The sequence below is a fragment of the Narcine bancroftii genome, chromosome 8 (genome assembly GCF_036971445.1).
Source record: "Narcine bancroftii isolate sNarBan1 chromosome 8, sNarBan1.hap1, whole genome shotgun sequence".
In the NCBI taxonomy this organism is placed as follows: Eukaryota; Metazoa; Chordata; class Chondrichthyes; order Torpediniformes; family Narcinidae; genus Narcine; species Narcine bancroftii.
Window position 1 is genome coordinate 21,349,915 of NC_091476.1, and position 13,141 is coordinate 21,363,055.

At 39.0% G+C, this 13,141-nt stretch overlaps 1 protein-coding gene across 10 annotated transcripts in view; it reads right to left on the reverse strand.

The window, feature by feature from the left end:
- Positions 1-13,141, reverse strand: part of frmpd3 (FERM and PDZ domain containing 3) — a 127,196-nt gene that overhangs the window by 23,600 nt on the left and 90,455 nt on the right. For all 10 annotated transcript variants that reach the window (XM_069893104.1, XM_069893100.1, XM_069893096.1 and 7 more), the window contains one exon: positions 8,012-8,191. In XM_069893104.1, the coding sequence (XP_069749205.1) occupies positions 8,012-8,191 (180 nt within the window). The remainder of the gene's footprint in view (positions 1-8,011; positions 8,192-13,141) is intronic.

The window sequence follows — 13,141 nt, forward strand, 5'->3', positions numbered from 1 at the left end:
TCTTGATAGAATGAAGTGAATCAGAGATCAGGCTCAGTAGAAGAAGCTGGAACAAACTGTTGTCGTCAAGGTTGCCTGAAGTTGGGCCACAGGTTCGTGTTGTTGAAAGCACTACATTAGTGGTTCTCAACCTTTTTCTTTCCAATCACATACCACTTTAAGTAATGCCTATGCTTAAGGTGGGATGTGAGTGGGAAGGGAAGGTTGAGAATCACTGCTCTAGACCCAATTGTCACTGAAATATTTTGCTTGAGAAAAATTGTCATTGACCCATTTCCTTTGGAGTTATGAAACTGTGCACATAACGAATCAATTAGATACATTTAAAACAGTGGTTTTCAATTTTTTTTAATTTCCACCCGCATACCACTTAAACCAATCCCTTACTTATCACAGAGCACCAATGGCATAGAGAATACTTAAAAGTGGTATTTGAGTGGAAAGGAAATGGTTGAGAACCACTGCACTACATGCAGGTATACTGTAGGATTTCCAGGGTCAGCATATGGAAATTTTTAATTTAAAAGCAGTGGCTTGAGGGTATCTACATTAATTTCGAGACCAAAAATTTAGTGAAGTTATGATTGTTGTATCAGAACAGGAACTCAACGCTGCACGTTCTTTGGTGCAAATGTGAAGATGACTAGCTTGTTCCTTATTTTGGGTGCATTTTACATTGCAAGGAACATATATCTTTAAGAACTATGGCATGCCTTTTAACACATAGCAGCGCAGCTTGCTGAAAAATTTTGAACCTAACAGAGAGCAAGAAATATACAAGATGCAACAGTCAAGTATGCTATTCAGTCCAACGAATTAATGTTGATGTTAACTCTTTGGAACATAAATCATATTTACTACAATCTATTAATTCCATTCTTGTGTCTCCTTTTTATTTTATTAACCTATCCAATCGATCTTGAAATAATGCCACTGTAATTCCAACTGAGTTCAGGTGATCCTGCAACAGAGAGTCTGAGAAAATTCAAGGCTGGTTCAACCACTTTCTCTGCAGGAGAATTCCACTCTGCAACTCTGTCAATTTTAGAGCAACTTTATTCCTTCTGTATATTAAATAGTTAAAGCAAATCCACCAGAACAATATTTTTGAGGTTATATTATGTTCTGCATGGGAGAAAAATCTGGAATATGTCTCAAATAAAAAAAAACAAAGATGTCATTATGTATTACCTTCCTATCACCATATCATCCCTTCAGGAATTTTGCAGGGCTACTCAAAAGTGTCAATTTAATTTAATTTAAAATAATTTAGATATATAGCGCAGCAACAGGCCCTTTCAGCCCACGAACCTGTGTCATCCAATTGATCTATACCCCCGCTATGTCTGGAAGGGTGGGAAGAAACTAGAGTGCCTGGAGAAAACCCACACAGACACAGGGAAAATGTAAAAACTCTTTACAGACAGCACAGGATTCAAACCCTAGTCACAATTGATGGTGCTGTAACAGCTACGCTAACCTACATTTAGGGATTCTAGCTAAATAGTGGCAGCAGAGCTGCCATTTTCATTGCCAGTTTGCTCATGCCCAGCATTGTATGTACCTTAAGAAGTACCTTTCTCCAACATAGAACTTCTCCAGTATTACACCATCTCCTCAATATATGGAAGAAGATTCATGTAGAAAGAAATAAAATAAATTATCAAATACCAAAACTAATATTGACGCAAAATAAGCTACTCCCTTTTACAATAGACAACCTTTCCTTTAGAAAATGGGAAAAAAAAGGGATTAAAAGAATAGAAAATTGTTTTTCAGGAAGTAGATTCTTATCCTTTGAACAAATGAGAGATAAGTACAATATAACTGGAGATACAGCGCTGGCATATTACCAACTGAGATCCTACTTGAAAGATAAATTAGGAAGCAATTTGAGTTTACCAGAGGGAAGTAACCTTGAATATGTGATTACAGATACAATGTTAATCAAAAGATTTATAACAAATATGTATATCAAACTGCAAGAAAAGGAGAATGAGGAAACAAATGGTAAAACTAAACAAAAATGGGAACAAGATTTAAATATAAAGATAAAAAAGGAAACATGGGAGAAATTATGTTCTGGAACGATGAGAAATACAATAAATACGAGGCTGCGTATGATACAATATAATTGGTTACACAGACTATACATTACACCGCAAAAGTTAAATAAATGGGACCCAACAGTATCTGATAGATGTTTTCGATGTAAAAAAGAAAGGGGAACAACAATTCATGCAATCTGGACATGTGAGAGAGTAGAAAAATTTTGGGATGATCTCAATCAGATATTAAATAAAATAACAGAAAACAATATACCAAAGAATCCAGAGATCTTTCTCCTAAGTAACATAAAAAATAAAGAATTTGGAATTGACTTGGAAGATGCACAAAAAAGATTTGTCAAGATAGCCCTAGCCGTAGCAAAAAAATGTATTATGTCAACCTGGAAATTGGAAGATAATTTGAAAATACAACAATGGTATATAGAAATGAATAAATGTATTCCATTAGAAAAAATAACATATAGTTTAAGAAATAATATTGAAATATTCGAACAAGTATGGGAGCCTTACATTAAATACAATAGTGAAAACCTACTGGGAACAAACATTACCTAAGTTGATGGCAGGAGAAGAAAAGAAAAGAATGGACTCAGTAGAATTTCTGGTGTATTTTTGTTGAATGACAACATTGTCTGACTGAATTAATACAACCTAGATTGTATACCTAAAATGGATGAGAGGGGGGGGGTGGGGGGGTGGCTTGGGAGGAGGGAGGGGGGAGGGAGAAAAAGTCACTGTAAATGTGTGGAAAAGAAAAAGTGTATATCATGGCTATTGTGATTTATGGTGTGAAAAAAAAAAAGAAGCACCTTTCTCCAAACTCCTCTTTCTGTCAACTCAGCAATATGTCAAAAGCTAAAATTCAGCACCATTCACTTCCCATAACTTAAACTATCCCTAAAACTAATGCAAGTTAACCTTTTCTGAAGATACCCTGAGGGCTCTATGAGCACAATATCTTAAAAGTGTGATAATCCTGCAGAGGGCAATAAGCAGGGTTGATAGCATTCCACAAAAACTCCAAAATTGATGCATTTCATTAAACAGAATTTGTGAGTTTTTGGTGTGATTATATACTGTTATTATCCTCTTTCTGGACGTTCCTCGCACTCATGATCCCAGTCATACAGAGATCATGTGAACTGTGCCCATGCATTGGTATATTAATTCAATTATTATTGCCCGGCTGTCAATCAGCCAACCTAAATATAAACCTGAGCTGGCCCCTCCTGAGCCAGTTACTTGGGAACAAATTGGTGTTAAGACTTTTCCTGGAATAAAGCCTGTTGCACAGTCTTTTCTGAGTTTCTGCTTGCTTGCTGCTACCTCAGTGCACTACATTGGTGGCCTTCACAATGTGGCTTCTGACATAGTTGAAAGCAGTTTGAGCTTTAGCTGTCAGTGGGAAGGAAGTGGTTTTTAAGAGGGGACAAACCTTGTCTGCATATTGAGGGACCCACTAGGCGTAATGTGAAAAGAAGCCCAGGCACCTCCTCAAAGCTTTCATGGTCCTCAGGATTAGGAGTTCTAACAGGGGGTGCATCCTGTCGGGATCGGGACCAATGATGCCATTCTCCATTACGTAGCCCAAGATGGTGCAGCATTTAGCCCTACACACACACTTACTGGAGTTGTAAGTGAGATTCCGGGCCTCAGCTGCATGGAGGAAATTCTGGAGGTTAGCATCATGGTCTTCCAGAGAGTGGCCACAAATGGTAATGTTATTGAGGTAGGGGAAGGTGGCCTTCAACTTAAATTCGGTCCCTCATCTGTCTCTGGAAGATTGAGACCCCATTTGTGGATACCAAAAGGAACCCTTCAGAACTGATAGAGTCTCCCGTTAGCCTCAAAAGCAGCATAGGGATGGTGCTCAGAATGGATTGGCAACTGGTGGTAAGCAGCTTTAAGGTCAATGGTCGAATAAACTTTATACTGCGCAATTTCATTCACCATGTCTGAAAAACAAAGGAGAGGGTATGTGTTCAGGAGTATAAAACGATTAATAGTTTGCCTATCGTCAATACTAGCCTGGACTTTTCTTCCCCCTTTACAACAACCACCTGCACTCTCTATGGGATGGTACTGTGTTTGATAATGTTCTCATTGAGCAGTCGCTGTGTCTCAGCCTTGATGAATGCTCGGTCTTCTGCGCTGTAGCGCCTGCTTTTTGTAGCAATTAGTCTGCCATGGCGGTCAGATTCGGGTCTCTATTCAGTGTGGAGAGACAGCAAATGGCATCAGAGTTTTGGGGCCTTCCATTCTGAACTGTAATGGGAGGGAGAGGACCAGAATACTCCAGGGTCACATTTTTAAAGTGACACAAAAAGTCAAGACCCAATAGAACCGGAGCACATAAATTCTCAAGTACATACATTCTGAACTTACAGAATTCCCCCTCCTGCAAAAATAAATGAACCATACAATGTTCTTGAATATTTAGAGACTGCATATGGATGCAAAAAAATTGGGATAATTAGAGGGGTACACTTGAAGATTGAGTTTTTGAACTGTCTCTGCGACTATGAAGCTCTCAGTCGAGCCAGAGTCAATTAAACACTTCAGTTTATGGCCGTTAACCCACACCTTTATCGTGGAATTGTTTGGTTGGTGTAGTATCTCCTGGTCTAACATCATTGCTGCCAGGATTCTGGAGAAGCTGTTATTTTCTTTGCTGGAGTCGCTCGCCCCCTTTCAGATCCTCATGCGGCAAGATGGCCACCCTCCTACTTCTTCTGTTGTGGATGGGACCGATTTTGAAAACTGGCAAGTTGGTGGAGACCATGTGGTGCATGACTGATGAAGATGGTGCCAGTTTCGAAACACGGCAGGATGGCTACTGGGGTTTACCGTGTCACTGCTCTCACCGTGCGGCCCCACAGGAAGGCCATGGCATGCAACACTGGCACTGGGAAGCTGTGGATTTTGGTTTCGGGCTCACCTCAGTTGGCCTGTTGGGGGTCATGCATGCGTTGGACCTCTCAGTACTCCCCCTCGCCCTGCAGACCTTCACCCAGTGCCCCTTTTTACCACAACTGGAGCAGATAGAGTCTTTTGCAGGACATCAAGTTCTTGGGTGCTGCTGCTAACCACAGAAGAAGCATCCCCTAGCGCTGGAGGCCGCTGCCGTCGGGGTTGATGCAGCATGTGGAGCCGCTCTGGGAACCAGATCCTCCTGGAGATTGCTGCCGCTGCCTTCCAAGTTATCAGCTCCTATTGGGCTATCTCCAATGACTTGGCCAGCAGTATGTTGTCAGACAGCACCATGCTGCCTTGCTCCAGCAACCACTGCCTTTTGTACTTGGACCACACGCCAGCAACAAAAGCATCTGGATTGCTCTTCTTCCCGTTCTCAGTCTGTGCTGTCCTCATACCTGCAGTTCCTTGAGAGTGCTCATAGGATGAGGACAAAATCTTCAATGGACTCACCAGGGCACTGCTTCCATTGCAAGAGCTGATGCCTCGTTAGGATGACATTCTGGGGCCTCATGTAGCCTTCAGCCTTTCGACTGCCGACGCATAAGTTGTACAGTGCCTGATGATCAGGAATCCTTTAAGTTCGACACGGGAGAGGAGCACCGAACCTTTGAGCTCATCCATTGAGTAGACTGCTTGTGTGGCCGTCAGGTACATTTGGAAGCTCTCCAGCCAGTACATGACCTCTTCCGGGGCATCTGGGGACAGAGGGTCGATTAGGAGCATTACAGGCTTCAACAGAGCTTCCATTCTTTTCTTTACTGAATAAAATGTAGTGTGATTGAGAGCACTCAAGACCAGAGAGAGTACAACATGCTTTCATTCAGTAAGAATAACACACAATGGTCTTTGGACTGAACTTGGGTTCCAAGATTTATTTCAGGATATGTGGGGATGAAGTCGGGTGAGGAGCCAGTCCTTAAAACATCACACCAGTATGTAGTGAATTCCCAGTTCACTACACTATGGAAACAGGTATTTAGGGCTAAAACTCAGTTAGATGAGGCTTTGGTGTGTGGTTATTATTATAGACAGGTGGATACTGTAAAAGCAGATTCAGATTTCCAAATTATTGTCTGAGTACATACATGACATCACATACAACCTTGAGATTCTTTTCTGGGTGAGGCAGAATTACCACTTATTGACCATGCCAAAAAAAATGAACTCAACTTACATACGTAAACAAAGAAATGCAAACAACTGACTGAAAAACAAAGAACAAAAATGGAAAAGTAAATGAGTCTCTGATTGAGTTTATTGTTGAGGAGTCTGATGGTGGAGGGATGGCAGCTGTTCCTGAACTTGGTGTGTGCATCTTATGGCACATATCTTTTGATGATTGCTGCTGCTGTCCGACAGTAGTGTTCCCTCTGGAGGTTCTTGATGGTGAGGAGGGTCTTGCCTGTGATGTGCTAGGCTGTGTCCACTACCATTTGAAGGGCTTTGCACTCAGGAGTTTTGGTGAGACCATACTTTTCTGTGATGCAGCTGGTCAGCACACTTTCCACCACACATCTGAAGAAATTTGCCAGGACATGGCATTTGGCTAGGATCATGAAGGCTAAAGTGAAATCTAAATACAGTTTAAGCATTTGAGCTATTGGAGCTGTGTGTCATTGTAAGGTAAAACATCATGAGATGGGAATGTGTAAAGAGTTACCCTGTACAGGGCTGTAACAAGATGTGAATGCATCCTTGTACTTACAAGATAAGAGAGACATTGATGGATTGAGAGGCAGGAAGCTAGCAGGGAAAGGATAGCAACAGTTTTAGTCATTGGACAAGTAATGATATGATGATGTTCTAAGCATGTATCCAAGGGTATAAAAAATCACCATTTTGCTGATAACGGCAGAATGCATTCTCCGACTAACATTGTTAGTCGCAAGTGTTACAATCCGGTAATAAAGAACAAAGAACCCTGATTTCGACTCAGTCTGGTGTTTGTCTCACTCATTCATGAACAAAGCAGACCTAACAGTCATGTAAATGGGATTCTGTCCAGCTAACCATGAGAAAGGAAAGGAAAACTGCCTGGCAGCTGCATCATGCAGTGGTATATTAATCTAGTGACATCACTGCTTATTTCATGATGTTCTTGGTTTTCAGGCCAGTAGATATTGACATGTTTTGAAAGTTACTCCACCTGCCATTTGTGGATGTTTGCTAAGGAAACTGTCATTGATCTCGGACTAAGTAAGGGTATTCAGAAATCGAACCCTTTCCATCTACTAGTTTTGGAAGATCAATGGCTGGCGTAAAAAAAAAAGAGGCGCACACCCAGGAAGAGCTAGTCAGTGTGATTGTTACCCAATGCACCTTACACATTTCCATTCTTCAACACCATCTACCTTTTGTTAACTAGGCGTCAGATAATGACTACAGGATTGTTGTTTTATTTCATGTTGCACAGGACAGGATAAGGGGCGCTTCATATTTGGAAAATGCATGAACAGATGGCAGATGGATACAATACTCTTGCTCCATCAAGCTTACAATGTATCACATTGTAAAGTCAAGTGCTAATACAAACAGTATTTAACATTAACTGGTGTAAACATTACCTTTTTGGCAGCATTCCTCAGCAAAAATTATTTCTTTTCTCCTCCCACAGTCAACATTCACTTTGTCTTTCAAGGCTGCACTTGTGTTGGTTTTGTATGATTAGTGTCTTGTGCTTTAAATAAATCTCCTTGGTTTTACTTTCTGCAGACGATGTTCAATCACCCTCTCAGAAGGTCACATTGGTTTCATTTTGCCCTTCAGTTAAAATATATCTTCACAACGAGGATCATTCATTTACAAATTGGATGATACACTCAGAACCAATCATATGTCTGGGTGAGTTCAACACGAAACTCCATAGGCATGCACAATTACAGCCCGATGGAAACGGTCCCATAATTCATAAATTCTCCATTCTGGTTGTGATTTTAATGGTAAGATTGTTATAAATATTCTCATACCTTAGCTTCTGATATGGTCAGCTCAACCCGAGCCACGCTCTCCTTCTCTTTGAACAACTGAATTCGATTCACACGCCCAAATTCTGCCAAGATGGTGGTGAGATTTGTTTTCAGGTCTATAACATGGCTAATGCCGTGCTGTGGCCCAACTAGCAAAGTCATTTCTGATTGCTTTGCATCCTGTTTAAGAAAAGTGGAAAGGTAGAAAATTACATATTTCAACTGTTTAATGCAAATAGCTTGCAGTAAAACAGTCTCAGAGGATCATAAGAATACTCAAATTATTCAGTCTAACTAGTCCATGCTGGCATTTATTCTCCACTCACGCCTCCTCCTCCTTTTGCTCAACTAAACCTATCATTTCATCTTGTCATAAAAGAGTCATAAATCTAACATAAAAGAGGACACCAAAAGATTTTTCAGATATATAAATGAAACAGTGGCAAGTGTGGATATTGATCTGTTGGAAAATGACATTGGAAAAATGGTAATGGAGAGCAAAGAAATGGCAGATGAGCTGAATAGGTATTTTGTGTCAATCTTCATTGTTAAAAAAAACATGCGACTTGCCAGAAATTCGAGAGAGTCATGGGGGAAGAAATGAGTGTGGTCTCTATTTCTAAGGAGGTGCTTGGGAGGCTGAAAGGGCTGAAGGAGGAAGAGTCACTTGGACCAGATGGATGATACCCCAAGGTTATGAAGAAGGTAGCTGAAGAGATTGTAAAATATTAGTAGTGATCTTTCAATGATTGTTAGAATCGGGAATAATTACAGAGGAGAGCAGCAAAACTGCAAATGTCACTGCACTTTTTAAGAAGGGAGAGAAGCAAATGACAGAAATTATAGAGTGGTTAGCTTAACTTCAGTGGTTGGCAACATTCTAGAGTCCATTATTAACGATAAGGTTTCAGAGTACTGAAAGCACCAGATAAAATTGGCTGAGGTCAGCATGGTTTCCTTCATGGGAGATCATGCCTGAAAAATCTGTTGGAGTTCTTTGAGGAAACAGTAAGCAGGACAGATAAAGGAGTCAGTGGTTATTTACTTAGATTTTCAGAAGGCCTTTGTCAAGGTGCAACACTTGAGGCTGCTAAACAAAGCAGGACTCCATGGTAATATGGATAAGATAGTAGCACGGATAGAAGATTGGCTGACTGGCAGAACGCAGATATGTGGAGATAAAGGTAGCCTTTTCTGGTTGGTTGCCAGTGACTAGTGATGTTCTGCAGGGGTCGGTGTTCGGTCTACTACTTTTCATGTTATATGTAAACAGATGACGGAATTGATGGCTTTGTTGCTAAATTTGTGGATGATTTGAACACGGATGTAATGCTGAAGCTTTACAAGGTATTAGTCAGAACACATTTGGAATACAACAAGCAATATAGGGCCCCATATCTAAGGAAGAATGTGCTGCCATTGGAGATGGTTCAGAGGAGGTTTACGAGAATGATCCTGAGGTAAAGAGGATTAATGTTTGAAGAGCATTATGGCTCTGGGCTTGTATTTGCTACAGTTTCTCATTGAGGAAGTTCTCATTGAAACATACTGAATGTTGAACGGTCTAGATTGAATGGATGTGGAGAAGTTTCCAATAGTGGAAGAGCCTAGGAGCGGAGGGCACAGCATTAGGGAAAAAAAAAACTTTCCTTTAGAATGGTGATAAGGAGACATTTCTTTTGCCAGTGGTGGAGAATCCATGAAATTCATTGCCCCATATTGCTGTGGAGGCTGCTAGAATCTTGAATAGTAAAGGTGTCAAAGGTCATTGGGACAAGGCAGGATTATGGGATTGAAAGCAAAAATATATCAGCTATGATTTGAATGCTGGAGCAGACGCAATGTTTCGCATGACTTAATTCTGCCCCGAAGTCATATGGTGTTATAGTTTCTTCATGCCATGCACTTGTCCCCCCTTTTCTTAATTTTGTCAATACTGTTTGTTTCAGTGACTCGATTCTTCATTCTCACTATTCTTTGGGTAAATAATTTTCTTATTAATTTCCCGTTGGATTTCTTTGTAACTGTCTTCTATAGATACCATCCAATTGTTTTTTTTTGTTGAATATTTTATTTAGAGAATTTTCTATCAACATGTAGTCAAAACAAAGTATAATCAAAAAGTAAAACATCAATATCCATAATATTAACAAAATAGTACAAATATCAAAAGTGAGAAAAAAGAAGTCAACGTGATTCAATTATTATAAAGAAAGAAAAATTACAATAATACTACAAAAATGCAAATTCAATGTCCAGGTTGAATCAAAGGGAGAAAAAAAAGACAGATAATAGAGAGAAAGAACAGAATAAGAGGAATACTCCTACCCCCCCTCCCAAAACAAGAAGAAAGAAGAAAAAGTAATAAAAGAGAAGTAAGAAAAAGAAAAGATTGGCTTCACCTTGGATAAATGCCACTCCCATCAAGGGACAAATAACCTTACTTGTTTCAGGTCCTTGGCACTGCAACCACCAGGGGGAAGAGACAGGAGGGGGGGGGGGAAATCGTTAAAGATTGGGGAAAAGTGGGGGTCTTGCACCTAAAACAACCCTGACTCCAGTTGTGTTCGTCCCCAAAGATGGAAACATTCTCTCTATATATCCACAGTATCAACATTTTTATCATTCCCAAAGAGAAAAGGGGAAATATATACCCTTGCATTTCATGTATCATCTTTGTAAATTTTTTGACACCCTCTCCAGTGCCTCTATATTCTTTTTATAATTTGGTGACCAGAACTGTATGCAGTACTCTTAAGTTTGGTCGAGACAAGATTGAAACTGATATAGCATATGGGCTGAAGCCTAAAACATTGACTGCCTTTTACTTCATCTGCATGCAAGTACTGAATTTCACCAGTACTTTTGTGCATTGCACATTTGCACTAGACTCCGGCATCTACAAATTTTCTTGTTTACCAGCATAATTTACCTTCTTTTCTGTTCTCAAGAACTAAACTTGGTATTCGGTTAGCTTTCCTAATGGGGTTGTTAATCTGCTGCACAACTTTTACTTTGAGGTTCCTTTGTTGTCTACCCACCCCCACCGCCAACTCATGTGGTTATATCTGCACATTTAAAATTTGTTTTCATTCCAAATACAAAATCATTCATGTAGATCCTGATCAATAGACATCCCTATGATGAATTTTATGGAAAAATAATCCACAATAAATAGTTCCCACTTTGCTCCCATTCTGAACTTTCTGTCTTGAAGCCAGTTGACAATCTATTTATTATCTTAATCATTGTCTGAACCTTCAACATCATTTATTAGTTTATAGTGGTGTACAATATGAAAGGCCTTTTGAAAATCTATGTATATTACATTTACTGCATTATTATTTAACACTGTCAGAATCTCTTAAATAAATTAAATAAGGTTGGTCTTATAGGTCACCCCTTTTTGAGATGCAACCTCTTCGTTATTATACATTTTTGTTTCTCATGTTCTATTTGTTTCTTTGCTGGGGATTCCATGGATTATTCAATTACTACAGTTAGTTTAACTGCTCTAAAATTCAAAGAACATGTCCCATCCCTCTTCTTAAATATAGATAAATATTTCTGCCAGTCTTATAGCAAAACCTGATAAATTATTAACAACATGGTCATGCTTCTCTTTTTTCTCCACTTCTTTTAAAATATGTGGAAGTAATACACCAGACCTTTATCTTTTTTGAGTTGATTTGTGTATTTAATATATACCCTTTTTCAAATTTAATTCACATCTCATTACTTGTCATCCAATATCATGTTCACATGTTCTTTCTTCCTGGTATATACCAAAGTGAAATAGTAATGTAATAGTTCTACCTTCAATCATTGTCCTCTATATCCTCTATTCCCATCTCAAACTTTCCTTTTCATTGATGCGTCTGTAAAATATTTTACTATTTTGTTTTTTGTTCCTTTTTAATTTAATTTCACAGATCCTATTTGACTTTCTTGACTTTTCTCCTAACCTCTTTATTTCCTCTCTTGTCCTGGATAACCCTGCTATGTACATACTTAACATATATCTCTTTCCTTACCCCTCATTCCCTTACTTTTTCCATTCATCCATGCAGTCTTATGAGGGTGTCAGTTATTCTTTTCTTTAAGTGGAAACTATTTTCTTCCTGTAAAAATTGTGCTCATAAATTTATTCCTAGTTGACTGCATTAAATGCTCTAAAAAGTAATTTCAGCACACTTTATATTCTTGCCCAGAAATTCATCCCGGTAAATTGAATGTATTTGGAGATGAGAGTTCAATCTACTATCACTACCTCTAGAATAATTTATTGGACATAAATTTATCAGCATTATTGTTTTATTACCCGAAGACACTAGCTTTACAATTTCTGACAGTTAAATCAACACATTTGTATGGAATATCTCTGCTGCAAAAAGGGCAAGAAAGATTTGTTTTTAACATCATGCTCTTCATCATCTCAAGTTATCCCAATAAATGACTTTTGAAGTATATTCATTAGTGCTTTTGACTCTTCCCTCCAAAATAGCCTTGCAGGAAACGACTGTAACCTTCATTACAAGGAATTTAATAGTTTAAGAAGCCACCGTCATCAGCTCACAAGAGTCTGTGCATTAAATTCTGGCTTTGCCAGCTAGGTCCACATTCTATTAGAATTAAAATAAAATAATTGTAGGAAAAGTGGCAGTGTTTTCAACCACGAGGAATAAATCACTAGATAATCTATTCTAATAGTGTTCAATTAGGGGAAAAATATTAGCCGGAAAATCACTGATAATTCCTGTGTTCTTCTTCAAAATAGATTTGTGGGATAGTTTATAACCATCTGCTTGAGGAGATGAAGTCCTGGATTAAACATCTTATCTGAAAGATGGGCCTTCAACAGTGTGGGTCTCTTCACTGATAGCTGAGATTTTCGTGCTCAGGACTTTAGCATTTACTTGAATCCTTCAATTTTTGGCATCATGGGAACTGTTTCCTGCTTGATAACTGTATGGTAAGTTTATTATCAGTTGACATATTACAAATGTGTGGATACTAATAAAATAATAATAACCAGACCAATGAATACATTGAAAGAATATTTTAGGTATGGTTGGAAAATTCGTGCTTGTGGGTCAGTCACCTGAAACAGATTCCCCTAATTTTATCCTT